This window comes from Scophthalmus maximus, chromosome 4 (assembly GCF_022379125.1).
Source record: "Scophthalmus maximus strain ysfricsl-2021 chromosome 4, ASM2237912v1, whole genome shotgun sequence".
Taxonomy (NCBI): domain Eukaryota; kingdom Metazoa; phylum Chordata; class Actinopteri; order Pleuronectiformes; family Scophthalmidae; genus Scophthalmus; species Scophthalmus maximus.
The window spans coordinates 10664886-10686902 of NC_061518.1; the positions used below are offsets into that span (position 1 = coordinate 10664886).

At 42.2% G+C, this 22017-nt stretch overlaps 2 protein-coding genes across 5 annotated transcripts in view; both read right to left on the minus strand.

Annotated features, from left to right (window-relative positions):
* Positions 1–338: 338 nt before the first annotated feature.
* On the minus strand, positions 339–12894 carry golm2 (golgi membrane protein 2). Of its 3 annotated transcripts, none has more exons than XM_035627691.2 (10): positions 11811–12894; positions 6715–6769; positions 6453–6555; positions 6057–6147; positions 5751–5874; positions 5459–5539; positions 4932–5210; positions 4244–4381; positions 2393–2560; positions 339–1355 (listed from the first exon to the last, which is right to left on the minus strand). In XM_035627691.2, exons 1-10 carry the CDS (start codon positions 12135–12137, stop codon positions 1279–1281), a joined length of 1443 nt encoding a protein of 480 aa, XP_035483584.2. In that variant the 5' UTR covers positions 12138–12894; the 3' UTR covers positions 339–1278. The 3 variants fall into 3 exon arrangements, with proteins under 3 accessions (XP_035483584.2, XP_035483582.2, XP_035483585.2); XM_035627689.2 differs by having other exon boundaries at positions 5459–5542; positions 11811–12893; XM_035627692.2 differs by lacking the exon at positions 2393–2560 and having other exon boundaries at positions 5459–5542; positions 11811–12892.
* A 937-nt stretch (positions 12895–13831) lies between these two features.
* fam189a1 (family with sequence similarity 189 member A1) overlaps positions 13832–22017 on the minus strand; it is a 69128-nt gene continuing 60942 nt past the window's right edge. For both annotated transcript variants that reach the window (XM_035627685.2, XM_035627684.2), the window contains exons 6-12: positions 20166–20326; positions 18013–18148; positions 17232–17310; positions 16354–17136; positions 15816–15887; positions 14892–15214; positions 13832–14677 (exon numbers count right to left, since the gene is read on the minus strand). In XM_035627685.2, the coding sequence (XP_035483578.2) occupies positions 14474–14677; positions 14892–15214; positions 15816–15887; positions 16354–17136; positions 17232–17310; positions 18013–18148; positions 20166–20326 (1758 nt within the window). In that variant the 3' untranslated portion in view covers positions 13832–14473. The remainder of the gene's footprint in view (positions 14678–14891; positions 15215–15815; positions 15888–16353; positions 17137–17231; positions 17311–18012; positions 18149–20165; positions 20327–22017) is intronic.

A 22017-nucleotide genomic window follows, 5' to 3' on the forward strand; every position in this document is an offset into this window, starting at 1 on the left:
TCTGCGACGAGGACGAGCACTCGTCGTCTTCTTCTGCCAGCTTCGATTCAAGGTGGACGGTCCGTCTTCGTGCTTCCTCTTTTTGTAAACACTGAATTACTTAACTCTTTAACAGGGCAACAATCGATCGGACAATCATGAAGAAAACAAATGGTGCTGCATACACTCAACCGATGTCTGATTCATACTGAGAAGAAAAGCACAGTTTATTCCCATCATGAACTAAAGGCATCCTATGGCTGTCTTTTCAATAACAAAGCAGCTGGTAATCCTGTCACAGCTGTCTCTAAAAAAAACCCCATCTACATTGACTCTAAAGCACGATCACAACTGACAAATGACATGAAGCATCACCTTTAATAAAATTAAATTACATTCAATCTGCCTTTCCACGAGAAATCAATTTACCTGGCTGCACAAACATATCTGATTTCATGTTCACAGGTTTCCCTCGAGGCGAGGACTTGATGTTTCCTCAGTACAAATGGTAACAGTTCTACTACAGTATGTACAAGAGACTCCATCAATGGAAGCATGTGTTCAGTTCCATGTGTGCAGTTTTATCTGTGCACACACTGGAGGATACCAACAAGTATTGCTTATGCATCTGTATTTTGCTCAATTTGATTACTAAAAGGTTTCGAATGCATGCGGTGGCATCATTAAGGAGAGAAGAAAAACAATTGGAGGACTTGAGTGTCTGTCACAAAGAAAAGAACATGATTTAATAAGCCATAAGAAGAGTCCTTGGCATTTGTTTTCCCCATTCCTGTAAAAAAAGAAAGAAAAAAAAGGTCTTCCATGTAAAAGTCCCAAAATAATGACGGAAAGGCAGAAAGCCAAATTAGTCTCTTTGATAAACATCTCAGGTGAAGAGTTTTTTCATATGAAGTAACTGCAACCTGTAAAGAAAAGTACCAAAAACACAAACTCAAACTTGAAGTTCAGATACGAGTCAACAGGACTCCCGTCACAAACTGAAGAAGATATGAAATAACAAAACTCAACAGTCAATGTACAGTATTTCATCTCTACTGTCTTAGAACCACTGGCAACTCAAGAGCAGCTTGGGACAATGCCATGTTTTTTCTTCTTCTTCATATTATGTTATGTTATTCAGATTCAATTAGTTGCAATGTCTGATTGGCCCATGACATTGAGGATGCACCCTATAAATTCTTTAACAGAATGATGTTCAAACTATGTTGTCAAGAGAGACCTTGGTTGTAGAGGAAGGTCTGAATATTTTTAATGAGTTACAGCTGCATCAGTTCCCATTCAAAGAATGTCAATGGCTTGATGTCTTTTCCCATAATCCACAGCCCGATCTCCCTGCATGTCACGGTCATCATCATCTGGGGAGGAAAAAATACATTTATATGAATATATTAATAGAGTATACACATATATAATAAAGTGCTCTTCTATTATCAAATTAATTATATTAACTACTGTATGTCCTCAGCATCAGTCAAATCACATGTAGTATAGTCAGAAAGTATCAGGATTTAGGTTTTTCCATTGTTGTTTACTTCTGCACATCTGGATTCCACGTTAAAGTGAATTTTGGCTTTACAGGTGTATGAGGGTGTTAACATCCAGCTTGTGGGAAACAGCTATTTCTAATCTAGGATATTATTAGCTTCCTTGTTGGCTATTATAATAACAACAACATCCTAGACTTAAAAAAAAATAGAGTGTACACAAACTGAACAGTTCAACAAATTCAACAAATAAAAATGACAAATCACAGCCATAATTTAATTAACAGGCAGATATGACTGAATTGGTTTTTGTTTTGTTTTTAGATTGATGAAAACCAATATAGTTATCTATAAAAGTAGCACTGTTCTTACATTAAAATTCTAATTCATGATAGGAAAGAATCACAACAAAGAGAATAAATTCATGGGCATGCATTTCAATATTTCAAGGAGAACACAAGACACATTCACGAATGCAGCGAGCTATATTTATCTACTGGTCTAGATGTGGGTCAGATGTTTGGTGGGCACAGACAGGTGGTACAGCTATAAAGAAGCACAGGCAGGAGAGAAAACACAAGATGGCAACTGAATTATTCTCACAGAACCGTAAGTTCCTGGGTCAAGTTTTCCCTACACAGAGAATAACTGGGATTGTGATAACACAATTCAGTTACTCATCCTGAACTGCATGTATAGCAGTTCTGTTTTGACCCTGAAGGCGTTTGTCATAATTCGTGAACATCAATAGTTTATGATGGACTCAGGACCAAACTCAGGGTACTGTGAGCTACTGTAACTGGTGGGACGAATGCAGGGGGCAGCAGGACAGGGGTGGAGGGAAGGAGCGAGGGAGGAATGGAGGATACACATCTGAACAGGCAGTCCAGTCCCCCAGCCTGGCTCACCTTGAACGTCTTCCTCCCCACCATCACCATCCTCTTCCTCATTGTAGGCCAGCTCGGCCTGCTTGTCGGCCTCATACTCACCCACGTTCCCATCATCCCCATTGTAGTCCGCTAGCTTAGAGCCGTGTTGCGGATCTACTGGGGACTCGTTCTCATCAAAGAACCGGCCTGCAGGAGGCAGAGAAGGGCCTCATCAGGAAGGGAGGGAAGCGGAGGCAGTTGAAGGGGAGACAGGGAGGAATGGGTGAAATACTGCATAAAAAAGCATGAGGGAATAAGTGATGGTATGAAGATTGTGATAAAGGTTAAGGAAGGTGAGATGAATGGATAATCTGTGGCAGATTTTAAGTAGAAGACAAGTGTTTCAGAAGAGAAGAGGAAAGTCAATCATGGACTTGAAAGTGAAGAGCTGAATGGAAACAAAAGGGGTTCCCTTACAGCGCTAAGTGGGTTACTGGTTTAATCATCCGTACAATCCAATCAATCAATGAATCAATCAAAATACAATAGCCCAGCAGTAAATACTATCATATGTTTACTTTCTGTTGGTACTGTCGGAAGTGTTGATTCAACTGAAAGGCAATTTTTAAGGCCCCATAGAGAGAAAGTGTCTTGAAAGATCAGTACAAACACCTCGACTGAATGCAGTTTCAGGCACAGAGGCCCGTTTTTGAGCGGCCATTTTAACTTTAATCTGCTATAAACCAAGTTTGTGTGTCAAAATATAAAATAAAAAAAGTAATGCTTTTTCCTGTCTTTTAATTGGATACTGTGGATATGAACAAGTCACAGTGGAACAGTGACATTTTTTCATTCTAATAATTTAAAATATTTTTCTACGTTGTATGATTTTTACGTTTTTAAATTCTTTAATACTGAAAAGTGAGCCTTTTGTTAGTACATGTGGCCATATTAGAGACAACAACACAAATTGAACAAGCACCAAGTCAAACTGAATTTTCAAAAGTTTCCATTAAGAAAAACTTACAAAATATGTACAATGCATAAATAAACTTGAGACAAATACAAATTTTACTTCCATATCTGTAATGGCTGCCTGGCGTCTGAAGCAGTTTATGTTCCTGTGTATCCCCACAAATTTGAGATGGCACTCGTGTTCGCGACAAGACTGGGTGGGACTGAGCCCGGCAGCATCTTCAGGCAGCTCGTGTTTTGTAAAGTACCAGACACTGCCAGAAACTAGACATCTGGTGGGTATTACTTCACCATAACATGATGCAAGTATAAAGAGATCAGAGGCAGAAGTATGGGGGGAGAGAAAAAGGTGTGAACTGAATACAGTAAGTTTCTTTAAGCAACGGGGCTGCAGAGGGTGAGATGGATGAGTGAGGGAGATGAAAGAACAGAACATTTGAAAACAGGGAAGAAATGCAGCAGAGCAGAGCACAAGCCAGGCAGCAGGAAAAGGATCATCTGGGAGCCAGGTGTGTGTCATTGGTCTCCTCTCCACTGCAACTGAGCCCTCTCCCTAGACCTTGACAGTCTTCCTACCCATATGCAGACTTGCATTCAAACAGATACTTGAATAGAAATTCTAACACAAAAAAATGTGTTATGTAGAAGTAGGGGTGTAACCAGTTAGCAATGGGCAAAATTCACAGATAGCACAACACCAAATTGTGTTCTACTCTCTGGGTTGACACACATTACAGATACTGGGGGGTTGTACAAGAACAGTTGTGATTATTTTATTTTTTAACATGTCATTTTTTTTCTCCACCCTTCAAAAATAATCGCCAATCAATTAGTCAATAAAGAATGAAGCCCCTCCATCCATCATCTCTCTTGCAAATCACAGTATTCCCTGTGTCAGAGTGTGGAGGAACTCACTTTGGCGGTGATGTACTGGCTCTGCTGGGACTTGGTCTTTGGCGTGGTGAGGCTGGATGGGCTTGGGCACCTGAGCAGGGTTGTGGGGCAGAGCGATCCCCCTCAAGTGTTCACTGTCCCCCTTGACATTATCTGGAGCTGACAATGAAAAAATCTGACTTAGGTGGGGTTGTATTTATGATAACTTAAATCAAATATCAAAAGGCCAAAATGAATTCTGTAAAAGGGGCAGTAAGCGATTCTTAAGCAATACATGTTTTGTAAAAATCAGCCAACATTTTCTCACGGGCCGCTAGCTGTCTGTTTTGTGTGTACGCCCCCCCAAAAAACCTGGATTTTTGCCTCAGCCCAGGCTCTGTAAATTGAAAACAAGAAAATTGTTTGGACTGCACCTCACAAAACCGCTTGTGCAGCAGAGACGTACTAGCGAATGACTTTACGACAAAGTACTTTTGGACTAGTGGTTAGAGCGTCGGTCACCGATACGGTTTTGTGACCTCCTCTTTAAATCTGTTGAGCTACAACATGGCAACTACATGATTGAAGGAAAATGAATCCCTTTAAAATATCCATACTTTCTCCTATCTATTAAGCACAATGTGGTGTTTGTGTTCATCCCATTCCTAAATCCTCAAAAGACAGACTATTATAATTAATAACAATCATATGGATGTGGTTCATTCTGTACCTCGAAGTTGTCTTTGTTCTTCTCCCAGCTCGTCTGCCTTGATACCTGCCTTGTTGTCTTCTTCGAACACTACGGGTTTGTCTGCCTGTTTGATGATGTTTGGAGGTGCAATCACTGCAGCTTGGTTCTCCACTCGGTCCTGCTGCAGCCTGGGCTGGTCCAGGGACAGACCCCGGCCTCCAGGGCCATCAGCTGCCCCGACTCCAGGTCCAGCACCAACTCCCACGACCACATCAGGGGTGTCGTCGTGCTTCTTAGTGATAGCTGGTTTCTTCAGGGCTGTAAAATAAAAGGGAGTAGCAAAGTTACTTAAGGGACCCTGACAACAGTTCTATGCACAGTAGCAATTGATTGTGAGTGTTTTTACAGGACCAGCCTGTACTGAGGCTCGGCTAGTCCCCCTCAAAAACTCATGGGTTCAAAACCATTAGGCAGCACATTTGTCCACATTGGGATTATTTTTTATCTCGACCTTGCTCTGCCCATACTGCAGAAAATGCTGTTGAAAGTTAAGGTTCACTGCTTACCAAACTGCACGTCATCGATTTTTCCCACCTCACTGTCTTCGATACCAGGCATACCAGCATCACTGCCCGGCTTACCCATCTCTTCTGTAACAGAACAAAAGCAACGTGACTTAGATAATGGATAGTTTGACATTAAATAGTTTGATGTTTTTCTTGTCACATGGTTACATAAACAGTAACATATACAGGAAACCAACAGAGGGTGAACCACATGAATTAAGTAAGCAGATAGCAACAGAGGGAACAATCCATACAGTTTAAGCCTTGGTTGACTGAATCACATCCACTGTACCTTTTAAATCTGTACCGTCGTGCTGGTGAGTGACCACGTTATGGCGCTCTCCAACCATCTCCACACCAGGCGCTCCATTGGCATGTCGACCTGCCACTACCCCGTTTTGGCCGTCCATTATACTCTGAAAAATTATCAATGGTGGATCAGAAAAAGAAGCATAAGAAAAATGGAGAGAAGACATGAATAGACAGAGAGGAGAGTTTAGCTGCTGCCATCACTAAATGTGTTAAAAATTTTTGAAGGCATGAATAAATGCTATACTGTCTATGCAAGATGTTCAGTCAAGATTTCATTAATACTAACCTGTCTTAGCTTTAATGCTTCTTGCTCCAGGGTCTTCTTTGATTCTTCATACTCGTCTTTAAGTTGTGCAATCTGACGTCCACACTGTAAACTAGTAAACACAGAGTTCTCGTAAGTTCAACCCACATTATGTGGGATTTTTTTCCAACAAAATATAAAACGGACTGAACGTAAACCACCCAGTATAAGGTAAAATATCAGGTTCGATTTTTTTTATTGAAGAAAGAAAAAGAATAAGGTATTAAAATGAGCAGGTCAACTGAAAAACCAATAACAAAAAAATCTAAATAATGGATAATTTAAGAAGCTAAAATTCTAAGACGTGACTTGGACATTGTATCAAAGTTGTTCAAAGTAGGGAAAACTCCAACAGTAGACATGAGACACAGTATATACCTCTCATACTCCAGTTTTCTTTCCAACGTAGTGCTATTTTTCTTCACTTCTCTTAGCTGCTCCTCCTGTTTCATGAACTCCTGCTTCAGCTCCTTCAGCTGCTCTGTTTGCCGCAACACAAACACATGCACAAAATATTTGACAGGTTTAGTTTTTGTCTGTTGAATGCAATGCTTTACATCATTACAAATCCTCTATGCAGAGTTTTTTGCAAGTGGGTCTAAGAGGGACCTCTGCTGGCCATACAAGGCTGCAGTTTTACCTTTCAGCCTTTGGATTTCAGTAATTTGGGCTGTGGCATCACCCTGCTGCTTCATCTGTACAGACAACAGAAAAAAACTTGGATCAGGAATCAGGAGGCAGTAGAGTTCTATTCTTCTCTGAGAAGCAGTTCAATAGATGTGCAACAGGTTCTATATTTAGTAGACCAATGTCAGATGGAACCAGTTACACTTGTTTTCCTGTGTACAGAAGCTTCAAAGCACAAACAGATGGAATCCAGGGCAATTATATTTAGCTGCAGTGACTACATTCCATACATTGTTAAGCCAAGGCCTGATCATTATGGGATTCATACAGGTGTTTGAAATGAAGTATCTCCCTAAACTTACCTGAAAATGTCCCTTTAAAATTCAGACAATAACAGTAAAGATGTTGACAACTAAGTCACAGATGGTTTATAATCTTTTTTAAGCAGGATTTTCTTTTCTTAAGCACTTCACTTTTACAGTGACCAGGAAAACAGAATTCTGTGTATACTGCAATGCAATTCAATAGAATAGCTATAAACAGTACCAACGTGAAACTTAATATGCTGTATCCCACACTAGTATTGACACTATTTTGTGTTTTAATTAAACTCTCAGTTATGTGCACAAAACCTTAAAGGGAAGGAGATGGGATGGAAATCTTAAAATAACAAAAATTGTATGGGTTTCAAAAGCTCAATCCCTGTGGTTTTCAAATGAAGTTCCAATAAATTTGTGGTTAGAAAAAAAACATATGTAATGTAACAGTGACAAGTTTTCTGGACACAAATAAAAATTACAAATAAATGCAAAGATCTATTATACTGAGTAGCTGTGAGGCGAATTAAGGCGCAGGGGGTATTTAAGAGATTTTTATAGTTATACTTTTTTCTTTTCACTAAAGATTTTCATCTTTGGAATCCATTGTGATTATCTAAGTTCTTGAACTAGAATGGCACTCGGTAGAGCAGCGACTTCCAACAAGGCCAAACAGTCCCCTTAAAATTAACCAAGCCACATCAAATAGCTCATAGATATCAGTTTGTGTTTTCAGATCCATGCATTATTCCCTGGGAAAACGCTGAAAATGTCAAGAGGTGTGTGTTCTCCGAGTACTCTTGTTTGAAGAAAGCTTTCACATCATTAAATAAAATACCAGGCTGGGGAGTGATCTGCTGAACCTGATTAAACAGTAACCGCCCTTAAAGGACACTGTACACAGTAAGGCGGACACGGATGCAGGGAAGCAGTGATGATTTTATTGGTCGTCATACCAGGCATTCTACTGGTTGAGGAAGTTTGACAAGGTAATTTTTTTAAATCTGAGGGCTAGGGCAGAAATCAACGATGAAAGGTGCACAGAGGTAGCCTGAGTACGAGAAGAGGGGCTCCAACTAAACAGTGTTGAGGAATTTTCGTCTATCCTCTCTGAGAAACTGTTAAGACAGGTCTTCTCAGGTACCAAGCACGGTCATCTCATCTATGGCAAGCCTAAACAATCATTGAGCAGCTGATGTCTCACTCGAGGTGTCAAAGTCGCGGGGAGATGACGACATTACTCTAAACTAAATACAATACAGAGATCGGAGATGGGCAGACTGTCTTGGGACCCGAACACTGTGAACCTGTTGATCTGTGTAGCGAACCGGAAGTCGCTTCAATATTGAGCTCTTATAATAAATACTTCTGCTTAAGACATCCACGGTTTCCGTCTTACTGAATCAGCATCCACTCCATCAATTATTCCATTTTAGCTGAGTCTGGCGACCAGGACTCTAAATTATTCCATTTCAAACAGGACAGGACCTTTGCGGGGCAAGAGTATGTCTGAGTGCAGACAAACAGACACAGCAGCAGCAAAGCAGATTTGCACGCGAGCTACGTGAAAGGGAGGACAGGGTTTTGAGGCAAAGCATTACAAAATATAAACAGGAAATGAAGAAATAATGCTCACAAAATTAAAGACCACGCTCTTGAATAAAGATAGGAGAGAAACTACATTCTTTTGGACAGTGGCTCTCCAAAGCTTATTCAGAGACATTCAGCCAAACTTCGACTCGGTCCTCTTTGGATGGCCTGCAGAGACTTTTGAGCTGGCGTACAAGGAGATTGCACCTAGTTATGACGGTTATTAGAAAACCAGGAGATATTGTCTATTGTACGAATGGAAAAGCTATGTCTGCATGAACCCAATACTGAGAATATATTTGAGAGACGTTGGTACCTGCATCCACAGGGAGCCTGACCTGCCTGACTACATGAATGGGTGTGGCGCCTAACTCGATTCATCTTGGTGTTGTATTTGAAATTGAAAACTGTAAATAAAGAATACCCAAAAAAAGAGAGTAAAGCTTCATCCTGTCCTAACAACACAGGTGATTAACGGCTTTCTCCTAGAGTCTGCTGAAATTGATTAGCTACATAGGCGACAACACAGCCAGACAGACTGTAGGAAGCACTATAAGCTTGTATGATTCATTCTAGCACATAATAGGAACAGGACTATATATGCTGTTGTGTCTGGAAGCCTTTTAAAACTCCTCTATCACCATTTGCTCTGCATTGCAGGCCTCTGACTGTTTGTAGCATGCCTCTCTGTTGAAACAGGGTTGGGCAGTTGACAAAGAAAGGAGTGGAACAACTGCTGTTCAACACTTAATCTCATCTTTGATTACAAAAAAACAAGGAACCAGATACTAGAGTTACCACAGAGACACTAGGGAGCATTAGAGTCGTCTTCCACACTCCTATACAGTCCTCAAAGAAAATCTATAATCTAAAACGCTTTTTTTTTTAATCACTTCCACAAAGTCCAGTGTGAACCCATCAAGCTGTGAGAAAGTTTGATGTTATCTGGTCAATGACAGCGTGTCAGCAAATGTTGTTCATGACCTTCTTCCAACCAGATTTATAAGCATGTCTCCACTTCCACCTCTGCCCTTAGGGATATCACTGGTGATGCTTACAGCATTCGTAATTTTTTGTTTGTTTGGTTTTATTTCACACGACATAAATACAAAATACATATAGTAAAGTATGTATGGGGTGTGGTAGAACCCAGTAATGACTACAACCAAAAAATATACAAAAGATTCGTTACAAAAATATCACAGATACAATTTTATGTTAAAGAGAAAGTTACATCCTGCGTGGACAAATTGGGTGGTTTCCTCTGTCTGATGGATGCGATAGGCATTTGTTTTTGTTTATCTTCAAGGCTCTTATTGGGAAGCTGAAATTTGTATTATTATATTATTATGTTAGACTAGTGCTCTGGACCATATCAAAGCTTGAGCTTTGAAGATCGGCTTTTACTTTCTATACTGCGACAACCTTGAACTCCTTAAAGGGGACCGTAACAATAATTTCTTTTGGTCAATTCAAAATACATGACCACAAACCATTCAGCTTCTGTTTGTACCTGGCATTTTCATTCATTGTTTTTATATATTGTTGTTTTTATTGATTGTTTTCCTTAATTTTGTATCTTTTAATATTTGAGACTTTTCTAAGTCATTTCAAACTGATACTCAACATGATTTCAAATGAGGGCCACTCCTCAATTGTTTCAAGCCAATTCACAATCTAACATTTTCTCACAGTAAAGCTGCTTGTAATTTTTGCAGAAATGTATTTCTGTTTGAAGTTAAAATGATATGCCACGATTTCCTGAGACATCATGTGGACACTAGTGGCCAGCAGTGGTTTGTCTAGGACACTAAACCAAGCAAAGGATCGAGACAAACAAATGAATGTGCCTGAAATGAGCAAGTCGGACTGGATGCAAATTACAGGAAAACGTCCCTCTTGTGTGTTGTATAGATGTCTGCCAGAGCAGCTGGGCACACACCAATCAATGTTCAGAGGACGCTGGGAAACAAAAGGAGCGAATCGCTGGCTGGGCCACTGTGCAGGACAAAAGGTGGGCGCAGCCTTGTGAAGGGGTCCACTCACAGTGACACATAAATAAAATCTGCTAAAAGCTAAACAACTGCAATCATATATTTTGCTTTTTATGCACCAGACACACGGGAGGATTGAAGAGAAATGGGGATTTTATACAGCTTCGCTAAAGACTAAGATTTAAAGTCAATATAAAAATCAGTTCTGTGTGGAATGAAAGTGACCGGTCTCGCCTCAACATTTAGAAACGCATATCAAATCTGTGATGTCCACTTGGCTGTACAAGTGAAACAACAGTGATTATGTTAGTGGAAAAGACCTCAGGTAAAAGCAGAGGAGAGGAGGATCTGACTGTGCAGATGAATGAGTTTCCCCATCGCGTCTTGAGTTGCATTCATCTTCTGCAACTTGGTGCCACACACGACTCAAGCCAAGCCAATGTCCTCTTCATTGTAACCATCATCTTGCTTGTTTGAAAGAAATGATTTAAGTTATTGTAATATTGTGATGTGATGAGATGTTGTCTTTTCTTAACTAGGTTGTTTGTTTTTTTGGTATATGTAACATACCTGGCTGGTTTAGTGACATACTATACATACATACCCATACTATTTGCTTTCTGAGAGAAGATGCCCCCCACCCCTTGTTCAAATACTGTTTAAAGTTTCATGTACTTCAGTAAGTAACTCTACGTACAAAGTGCACGAATTTATTGATGTTGATATCACTTCCCAGATGTGCATTACATTAATCCCTGATAAAGTAATTACATAATCAATAAACAGGATCTGCACTAGGATGACCAGCAGAAAATAAATGGTGGAAGGAAAAATGATCTATTTAAGGTTCACATATGCCTTTTACAGGAGGGCAGAGGTCTGTGACGATATTAGTGAGAATATTTGTGTGTGGTAGTTTTGTAAAAATCACATGCAAAATGTATTTTGCAGGTGATATTACTGCCAGTGTAACACAATATTTCCTGAAGATACTGAAATGCATCGACAGTCATGCCCGCGATACAGACACTTGAATGGAACGGGAAATGAAACCTGTCTTTGTTACTGATTTATTGTCACCTAGTTCTGCTTCTGTCCCTCATAAACACTTTCCCCTGCGTGTTTCTCAGAGTTGCGTCAAGTTCCCCGTCCGGGCCGTCACTCAGTACCACAGGAGTAACACCCCGGGTCTGGGTCTGGGTCTGTACCTTGTCGTCGGTGCACTTCCGGATGAGCGCCTCTCGGGCCTGCAGCTTGCCCTCCAGCAGGCTGTAGTCTCCATCCCTCTGGTCGATCTGCTTCCTGTGCGTCTCCACCTGCACCATCAGCTCCGAGTTGCGCTTCTCCAGGCGGCTGCGCGCCGCGTCCGTGCGCTTCACCTGCGACTGCACCTCGGCCAGCTCGTCCAGCAGACGGCCGTGCCTGTTGGACACTGTCCAGTAGTTGAACGACAGAATGGCGACGACCACCATCAGGAAGACGAGGACGAAGGAGGGCAGGCGGCCTCCGCGTCGGTTCGCGCCGAACCCGACCATCTCCACAAAAGCAACGACTGTGAACGTGACTCGCTGCTGCCGCAGCCTACAGAGCTCGGTGCGCGTCCTCTGCCGGTGCGGGGCACATCCGTCTACGTGACATGTCGCGCGAAACCACCGGGCACACGGGGACGGTCGCGAGCGTTCAACACTTGCACATGTCCGCCGAGCTCCGCTGCCCTTCCTCCTTCCGCACACTGGGCATGTTGCTCCGCGGCTCGTCCGGCGTCGGCGGATGAAATGCGCCCGCTGGGGACGTGGCCTAGCTCAGCTGGCGACGCCGCCGCACGGCGTGGACGTGGACAGCTTCCGCGGCTCCGTGGCACCGAGGAGTGTGCGCGCGCGCACACACGAACACGCACGCGGCTCGGCTAGGCGACGATGGCCCTCGGCGACGTCTTCGCTTTCTGACGCCGCCCGTGGCTCCGTCGATCACAGAACAGCCGTTAGGACGGACGACTCGAGCGCCGCGCGGATGTTCTACTCCGCCTCGCTGTTCGTGTTAGCTGCTACTGACGTTGTCACGTCCAGCTAACCGCTTCTGACCAGCTAGCAACAACACACGCCTACACGGTCAGACGGAAGAAGAAGACAGTATTGCCTCTCCGCCTCGAGTGCGACGGATATAATCACTGCAATATAATCAACAAAATCATTAAAAAAATATATATATCTATTCAAATATGACATGAAAATCTCCCCGTCCCGCTGCACACGGAGCGTGAGTGCTGCGCCGCGCGTGAAGCTAGCTGCGGTCAGCCGCGGCCACTTCCGCTCACCGACAGCGCCCTTCAACATAAAAGTGCACATTGCGCGTTGAGCGGCGACAAAAGCAGCGTGTTTTCTTGTACAGCTTTGGTTGACACCTGCAGGTTTAAGGTCCACTGCATGTGTGTTTTTCAAAACGATGGACGACAACCGTCCGTGTCACGGTGAAAGTAATAACCCACATGGATTAAAACCTAATATAGCGCGTAGTTTCCAAACGACCGGAAGCACGTCGTTGACTGAAAGATAACTTTACAGTTACAGTTGAAATGATGATCTGGATCTATCTATCTATCTAAGTCGTTCAAACCTGACACACATACTTCAGTGCTCATTAATATGTTCCCCTGTGTGATGCCAAATGTCATTTCTAATTAAAAACCTGCACCGGGGAGCTTTTTTAAAATCTCAGCCTGTCCTCCTGCATTCTTATGTCATTTTTGTAAAGGTCACTAGTCGTCTGATTTTAAAAATATATACATTTATAATATAACAACCCAAAACACTGTCAGCAGCCAAGAGTTCTTCTGGGCCTTGACTAACTTTTTCCTACTTTGAAACTTACTTGTGAGTGAAACTTTGATTAAAAACTCTATTAAAGCTCACATTTTATACTTGGTATTTATCTTAAGTTAACCTGCTTATTATTATTATCTACTCTGCCTTCATAACTTTAAACCAGTGGCGGAAAAAATTGCCAGTGCATCAGTCACAAGCAAATTTCCGTAACGACGATCTGAAAGCTGCCCTGGCACATGGAACAGCTGTCACACGGAGACTCTCACCAAGCACCACTAGGTTTGATTAAACCTAATTACCAACTACGACATTGTCCAGTGTTTGTTATCTTGTCCAGCCTTATGTGAGATCACTGACCACTGAAGCACCAGGAATGTTCATTGAAATGAGTACACAGAACCACAGGATACAAACTCCGAATTTATTGTAACACTGATAAGAACTGCAACACAATGAGGTAAGTTAAATAATCCACATCTGAGATGTTTTTGGAACCAGAGACACCACAAAATAATCACCACCCTATCAGTAACAGTTCCACAACTTCTGCAAACGATAGCTAGCAATGCCCGGTCAGTTCAGTTCACAGTTTAATACAAACATATGTCCCTCTGTTTCATATGAGGAAAGAGGAATAGCGAAAACATAATCTCCCTTGTCTTTCAGTCCAAAATTCAAATTTACCAATTGTATATTTGTTTCTTTTTTTTTATGAGATGAAACGCAGTAGAAAAGATCCCCTGAGGGAGAAACATTCTTTTGATTTTCTGATGAGAAAGAAGCCTCTACAGACTCTGGCAGGCTTAGACTGAGTTTGCTACCGTTTCTGCTGATGACTTGGCACGGTCTCACAGGGCACTAGGAGATACAGCATGAGAACATTTCAGTTTGCCTATACTGCGGCCACACTGTACAAATAAATGATCTCACACGGTCTGAAGAGTTGTTAATGACTCTACAGACATCTGCTGCACAGCACGACGTGTCTGCATCTCCAGCACCATGAAATGCCCTCAGAGTTTTGACCCGAGTCCTTGTTGGGAGAAAGGTCAAAGAATGGTTTCTCTGTACTCAAGGCTTTGTTCAGAGGAGGGGGAGTCCTGTGGCTTGGTGGAGGCGCTGGTTGTCTGTGGGAGGTGTTTGGGACGGCACATGGAAGGGGACGATGAGGAACTCAAAGCGCCGCAGCTCTGGAGGTGAAGATCCTCTTGATCTCGCTTTCTGGGACTGCCTATGATGCGCTGGGTCATCACCTGCGCAGAGCAAAATCACCAAGGATCAAAGAGAGACACACGTTGACACGTTGTTTTGTGCAAATCACACATATCATTTGAAATACTCTGTCTGAGACGACACAAATCTCCACTTATATTAGGCATCAAATTCAGAGGAAGGTTCAGCTTTCTGATTTGCATTGAACTCCCATGTACTATTACTGTATATACTGATATACTCTAATCCAGTCACCTGATCTATGACATTGGCACTGAAGATGGCCTCCTCCATGTGTTTCTCATCCGACTTGATGACGCACTTGATGTTGTTGACAACCTGCTGGACCTCAGGAGGTAGACTGCAGTTTGAATGCTCCAGGAACTTGGCCACCAATATTTTGGTGTCTTTGTACATCTTCAGGTCTGCCAGGGAGTGCGGGCGTTCGTGGGACGAGTTTGTGTGGAGGGATCGAGGTTTAAAGAGGATGTCGATCTTCCTGTCCTCCTTCTGCTGCTTCCTGACACACGTGTTACCGGATTTAGCCCCAACAACCTCTGTGGAAATGTCTTTCGGGTCTGGAGACAGAAAAGAGAAGAAAAAAAAAAAGTCAAAACATTAAAGGAATTAAATCACATAAGATTCTTCTAATCAGGTTTAATGCCAGGTGAGTTAGTCCTTTGGGTAAAGTCAATTCAGTTTTCTGTCACTGATGCATTTTCATTACCAGCTCACTCAGTTAAAATTGGCTGAGGATTCTGTTCCAAAATGAATTCATGTTTATCAGTAAACATAAAGTTACAGTCCTGTGAAAACCATTTATCTCAAAGTGTGTGTTTCACAGCCATTTTCTGCTTTGTGACAATTTATTTTTAGATAACTATTTTCACCTAGTCAGGGTTTTACAAGGTTTGATTAGCTTATGAAGTGTTAGAATTTTGCCTAAACAATCGATCCTTTATCCGAAGCATCAAAAGTGTTTATATATTCAATTATATATTATATATTGTGTCAACTCTTAGCTCATTATGTTGCAAGATGAACATTTTGTTCTCTAGGTTTATTTATTTATTTAATTCGTCAAAAATAGGATGTGCATACCGTGTAGCAGCAGATGTACAAGTTATGGATGCTTCATTAACCACCCACCCCACGAATTCAGAATTTGCATGTTCATACCTGGCTCCGGTGATGTATGAGTTGAAGCTTCAGCAGTGGGGTTATTGGCAGAGGCACAGACACTATTTTCTCCTGTAGAGGGAGACAACAAACGCAGTGTGGACCAGTCAAAGGCTGTTACTGGTCAGTCCAGCCTTGCGTGTTGACAATGGAAAGCCGTAGGGCTACCCCTACTGAGCAAATCCCTATCGCAATCAAATAATTTTCCCGTTATATCCCTTGATTGATAAATTATTTGTTTCATTCATCAAATGCCAGGGGAAAAAAGCAAAAGTTTTTTTCCAGGGTGATGTATTCATGAGTCTCCTCTTGTCTGATTAACAGTCAAAAACCCAATGTCAGGTATTTAACAGCGATATAAAACAAAGAAATAGAAGAATATGGAATCAAATAACATTTGGGACTTTTTTACTTGAGAAAATTACATAAAAATAATGGATTTGTTCTCTTATTGTCTAATCTCTAAAAAAACGGTATTATTTAGATGGAGTATCTATGGTGTAGATTAAATCTTGAGTTACATTGTTGTCACACTTACGTCCCGTTGCAGAGGAGCAGGAGATGGGGTCACTGGTGGAGCGGACAATGCGTGCCAGCTTGCGGTACCTCCTAGCTGCTCGGAGCACCCGAGGCCTCTCTGAGGGCGAGTAGACACTTTGGGCTGAGGTAGAGGGGGGTTGTGATGTCGAAGAGGGTGACCAAACACTGAAGCACAGCCTGGGGCCGCGTGGTCTGCTGGGAGGGGAAGGGGAGGGAGACGGAGCCAAAGGGCTAATGCCTGAAGTTCCACCAGAGGAGGCCACAGAGGTGGGGGAGCAAGGCTGAGGCGGTGGGGGGATAGCGACAGGCAGCATGAGCTTGCGGCTCATCATTCGCGCTTTAATGAGCGAGTGTGTCGGCGGTTTAGGAGGCTCCTCTGGTAAATGCTTGGCTGATGCAAGCTCATCGCACATGTGCACCACAGCACTGAGTTCCTCACACGGATGTGTGTTGTCTGTGGAGTCCTCCTGGTCCAGATTGCTAAAGTTTTCTGAAGACCAGTCTGGAGAGCGCTCCAGCGACTCCTGGGTCTGTGAACACTCACTGTATCCGGTATCACTGGGGCGGACATCCATGTTAGGCAGGCCACCGTGGCCATGCGAGGAGCCACGTGTACAAAGCTCCAGGCTGGTGCAGCTTCCGTCAGTGGGGGCAGTGTGGGGTGTGCCGTAAGGAGAGGAGTCAGAGCCCTGGACCTCCAGGGAGCACAAGTCCTCTGAGGAGCAAGTCTGGTCCTGATCAGCCACCTCTGATACCATCAGTGATGCACTGTCCACCGAGGCTGAGAGAAAGAGAGGAAAAACATCATCATCAGCATAACCACTAGACTAGCAGATAAAAAAAACATTGGACAATCAATGTTCCGACTGTCTTTACCCTGCGTGCTGAGACCTGCAGTGGTGTTTCTCTCACACAAACTGGACTCTGTAGCCTGTTGCTCGATGCTCGTAGTGACCTGTAAAGAGGAAATTTCTATTGTTATTATTTGAGATGGAGAACATAACAGCATTCATTGAATAAAATGTTATTGAGCAGACAAAGTAGATGGTGGAAAGTAGTTCAGTTCATATTGGATATTTTGTATGACTTGTATTTGCTGTATTGCACAACAACAACTTTGTGGCACAGAAAGTTCAACACCACTCTTGGTCTGTAGAGGGCTCTGTAAGACCACAACACTTCAACAGAAATGTTTCAGTTTAAAGAGCAGGTGTATTAGGGGAGAAAACCACTACATCAATAAGAGTTTGAATGAAAATCTTTAATTTGCTTTTACTAATGTGCCCTTTAATGTGTACTATATTACAAATGTTCATATAACTTCGCCAGATCATGTGTCGCCTTTCGCCCCAAATCATCAGCTAATTTTCTTCTGCCTTCCGACTGTTCTCCCACACAATCAATCGATCGCTGCCCGCTTCCATTAGTTATTTACAGCGACTGTTTATCTATTTTCCATGTGAGAAAAATCCTCTGCTGATTCCTGAAGGACACAGTTCAAAGTGGAATTGAATCGAACTATAGATTAAGGATACTGGAATATAATTTATAGTATAATGGAAATAAGGGATTAAAAGATCAAGGTGTGAAAGGATGCTTCGAAGATAATAGAATACACAGTTTTGATCAAAAAAACAGTCATTAGTTTTTTCCTCACCTGGCTGGCAGGCGTCTGCCCCACCACAGACTCGTAAGGAGGTGGCAGGTCAGTCGGGTACAGGGTCCCTGGGCTGTTGATGGGCACCCCGTAGATGGCACTGAAGGGAGAGTGGGGAAAGTCCAGGTGCAGGCCTCTGCCAGGGACATAAAAGTAGAGTTTCAACTTTAAAAAAAACTTGAAAAATCATATAATATCTCACTTAACTCGAACAAAAGGGATATAGAGACACTGCCGGGCGTTTAAAAAGCTGTCACAGAAAGTCTGAATATAAACACAAGTGTTTATTAAATACATTAAAAAAGAAAGAATGAAAAATATCTTCTTGTCCCCCAAAGCTGTAGTCAAAATGATATACACCTGTCCGGTTGTATCCTATGTGTTCCACTGCTGTCTCCTATGGGGGTTATTAAGAAAACGCAGCCATGCTCGCAGTCATCTTTTAATTACAACCCTATTCTCCCCTAAAGTGGCGGAGCATGAAATACAACCTGAGAGATTCCACCAATCATCGCAGGCATGATGATGTCATGACACATCCCTGGCCCTGGGCAGGGACACCATAAATGCTTCCTCTATCTTGTTTTTATTTATGGCATAATTGACAAACAGATGTGGCTTGCTGCCAAATGGCTGCATCAGCAGCACTCTCTCTGGCAACACTGAGAAAATGGAGAGAGTTTTGGGGGGGGGTCAACCGATATTTCACAACAGCTGAGAATCACTTAGGTCGCAGCTGCTTAACGGAGGCAAATGCTCTGAGCTGTCCGTGGACGATAACACCACATGACGGTCACATTTAGATAGTAAACAGACACATGCCACTGCTGCCTAATATGATGGATTTGGATTTGTCTCTTGATGCAAATGTTGTTTTTGGCATCTGCATATTCACCTTCTCACAGGGAATTCCATGGCCATCATTGCATAAAAAATGTTAAGCTGACAAAATCCCTTCACTTAACAGATAATGTACCCGACCAGCAAGAAAATGTAATACACTTCATCATTTCAGCTCCTCCCAAACTAAACCGTCTGTTTCTTTTATTCAGTGTGCGTCCTCTCGAAGGCTTTGTGCCTCCAAAATCTTCCCTCCGGTGCCTGACCTATCTGCCCCATGATCAATTTTTTTAATAACCTTGCTCCTTCCTCGGTTTATGACCATTATTATTTCACAGTTCAGTACCTGATTCATTACAGGTGTCTGTGGAGGGACGTGTAGGGAGAATGCGAGAAAATGTTAGAGGTTCCAAAAAATTAATCCTGAAGAGCCCTAAATCTATAGTATGTGTGCTATTGTGGCACTGGGCCATGTACAGTATCTTCAACATATCACAAGCAGCAGAATTGTAGTTTCTGTACATATCACAGTTCGAGGTAAGTCTCTTTAGCAGTGACATGCTGGGCTTTTCATTAAGGTCAATAATGTACTTCATAACAACTAGTCCACCACGATCAGTAACCTGACCACAATTACCCTTTTTTTGTTAAACTTAGTATAACACATCCTATAATTTCCTGGATTGCACTGCACTTTGCAAATAACATATCATTGATGGTTGTTTGGTCAATTGATTTGATATCACAATTATTTTATGGGATGTCACTAAGGTGTCATTAATTTCCACCATGGTGGACAACAAAGCTGATTTGTATGTACTATTTCCCTCACAGGGCTTAGCGAATTGTACAAGGTGCAACATCCTCTGTCCTCAACCCTGGGCTGGAGATAGGGAAAACTATTATGGCTAATCATAGTAGTATATGGTGGTCGGCACACTTTATTTCCAAACAATCTAGCAGGAGTTGTCAGAAAAGTTACAAAGCCAAAAACGAAAAAGACAAACTACACAAGTTTTGGCCTTTCCACTAAGTAAAGTGTCACTGAAGATTCAAGAGTTAGTGTGCCAAGGTAGTGCCAAGGCCTTTTGGGGTCCAAGGCAGTTATACCTTTTGAATGGGGTTCTGTATACCTGTGTTCAATTACACTGTCTTGTAACAGATGGACTATATTTGTGAGGGAATTTGTAAATCACCATTTTAATTGTGTATTCGCTGTAAGTACCCACACGTCCCTCAAGATACATTAGTACCAGAGCTTGGGGAGCACTGAGAGAAGCTGGAATGCTGATGAGTAATACTTTGCGTCTCACCTCTGTCCGTCCATTGAAGGGGTGCAGGTGTACTCTGGGGGGTAATACGGTGGAGGAGGTATTGGAGGAATAAACTCATCAAAGTCCATTGTTTGGTGGAGGATGGTTCCATGGGGGGTCATACAGTCAGCATTCAGGGCTCGTGCTCTGTGCGGCATAAACTGAAACACAGCACAAAAAGAAACATTATTATAGAGTCCATAGTTTTTTCATTTATTATTTTTAACCATGATTTTTCCCAGGGACAAATAACTGAGCCAATGTGATCGTGTTACGGCGCCTCCCTGCTGTTGATGCAAGCAGTTAAACACATATTCACGTGTGCTGTTGGCACAAAAAAGAGCCACTGCAGCGACCACATGTCAAGCGCCTCCTTGCTCAGGGACAACTCAACAGAAGTTTTTAAAGTGCTGTACATTCACACTCTTCACGCAGACTTTTCTAAGTGGGACAACTTTGCAGTCACACCCAGCCTGCTTTGCTAATCTCCCAGCTGCCACGGCCGATATTGACTTGGCTGAATTTACCGAGCTAAATAAAAGGTTAACACCTCATGTTGTAAATGGGACTGTTGGAGATAAGACACAGTGCTTTTGTCCTTTACCTCTCTGGGAATCAATAGTTGGATGCCACCGTGTTCAGTCACCTCAGTTTACAGAGGTTCTCCTGTGTGTGTGTGTGTGTGTGTGTGTGTGCGTGTTTGTGTGTGTGTGTGTGTGTGTCTGCTTGGGTGATAGCTTTTATCAAATACTGTACTTTTTCCAATTTCATGTAGTTAGTGGCTGCCTGGCTTGTTTAATGTATATATATATATTTTTTTTTTGCTTAACATGAAATAATGTGATAAAGTATGTTCTGCTAATTCCATGAGAATTAGAAGGTCACAGCAAAAGTCAACAAGATAACATGAAAATGTATTTGTGCCAACAGTACAACAGCACAGGTCTCCACCGTGAGGCTGCCCTGACAAGGATCTGTCTCCATCAATAATATCTTTGTTCAGCACTGAAGCAGGGACGGCTGCAAATTAAGGCTTTTAGTCAAGATGACAGTAATTTTGCTATTTCCAATTTTAATTGCTGTGTAATTCAAACAGCTTCTGATGAATTCATCTTTGCCCTTTCATCACGGTAGGCATATTCTTTGACAAAAATAGATATTGAACGAAAGAATATTAATGCACAATGATCTGTTCTATTTCCTAGACCTTCCCTGGATGTTTGAGAAATCTACTATCTAGCTGTTTATCTCCCCTAATCACAGGATTATAAATAGTTGCGTAATATGTTTTCATAATGGTGATCAAATAAAATCATGTTTTTTTATTAATGCCTTCAGTTGACTTAAAATATCCCATATTTCACAAAACTCCACAATCGACAGCATACATGTAAAACTGTAGATCTTTATTGATGTGTGAATTGCATGTATGTTTATTTTGATGATGAGATCATTACTGATGAGCTGTCTCTTCAAGCCTCACATAAAACCCAAGCACCAGTTTTAATGTCCACACTCATTTCAGCGTGAACAAAAAAATTGTGTTACCTTCTGACTGCAAAGCTTATTCATATCTGGCATCAGTGTCACTCAAGCTGTCAAGTGCTCGTGTGTTTAGAGGCATGTTGGTGTGAAACACAAAGGGGGCGGGCCGTGCTAATTTCCCTCATCACTGACAACATTTAGCTGTTGGTAATAGTTTTATTGTTCCACATGAATGACAAAAGAGGGTCACACTGAGGATGATGTACCTTTGAGGAAAAAAGTGAGCTGTTTTCTTCCAATCCAACATGTTTTTTTTTCGAGATGCATTGAGGGAGGCCCTGCAGCATTTGACCTTCACTCTGTGTAT

Coding starts and splice junctions, on each gene's coding strand:
- golm2 (XM_035627689.2), bottom strand. CDS start 12,137: ATGGTCGGGTTCGGCGCGAACCGACGCGGAGGCCGCCTGCCCTCCTTC. Junction 6,770..11,810: donor GGAAGTGCACCGACGACAAG/GTACAGACCCAG, acceptor TTGTCTGTACAG/ATGAAGCAGCAGGGTGATGC. Junction 5,543..5,750: donor CGACGGTACAGATTTAAAAG/GTACAGTGGATG, acceptor GTTCTGTTACAG/AAGAGATGGGTAAGCCGGGC.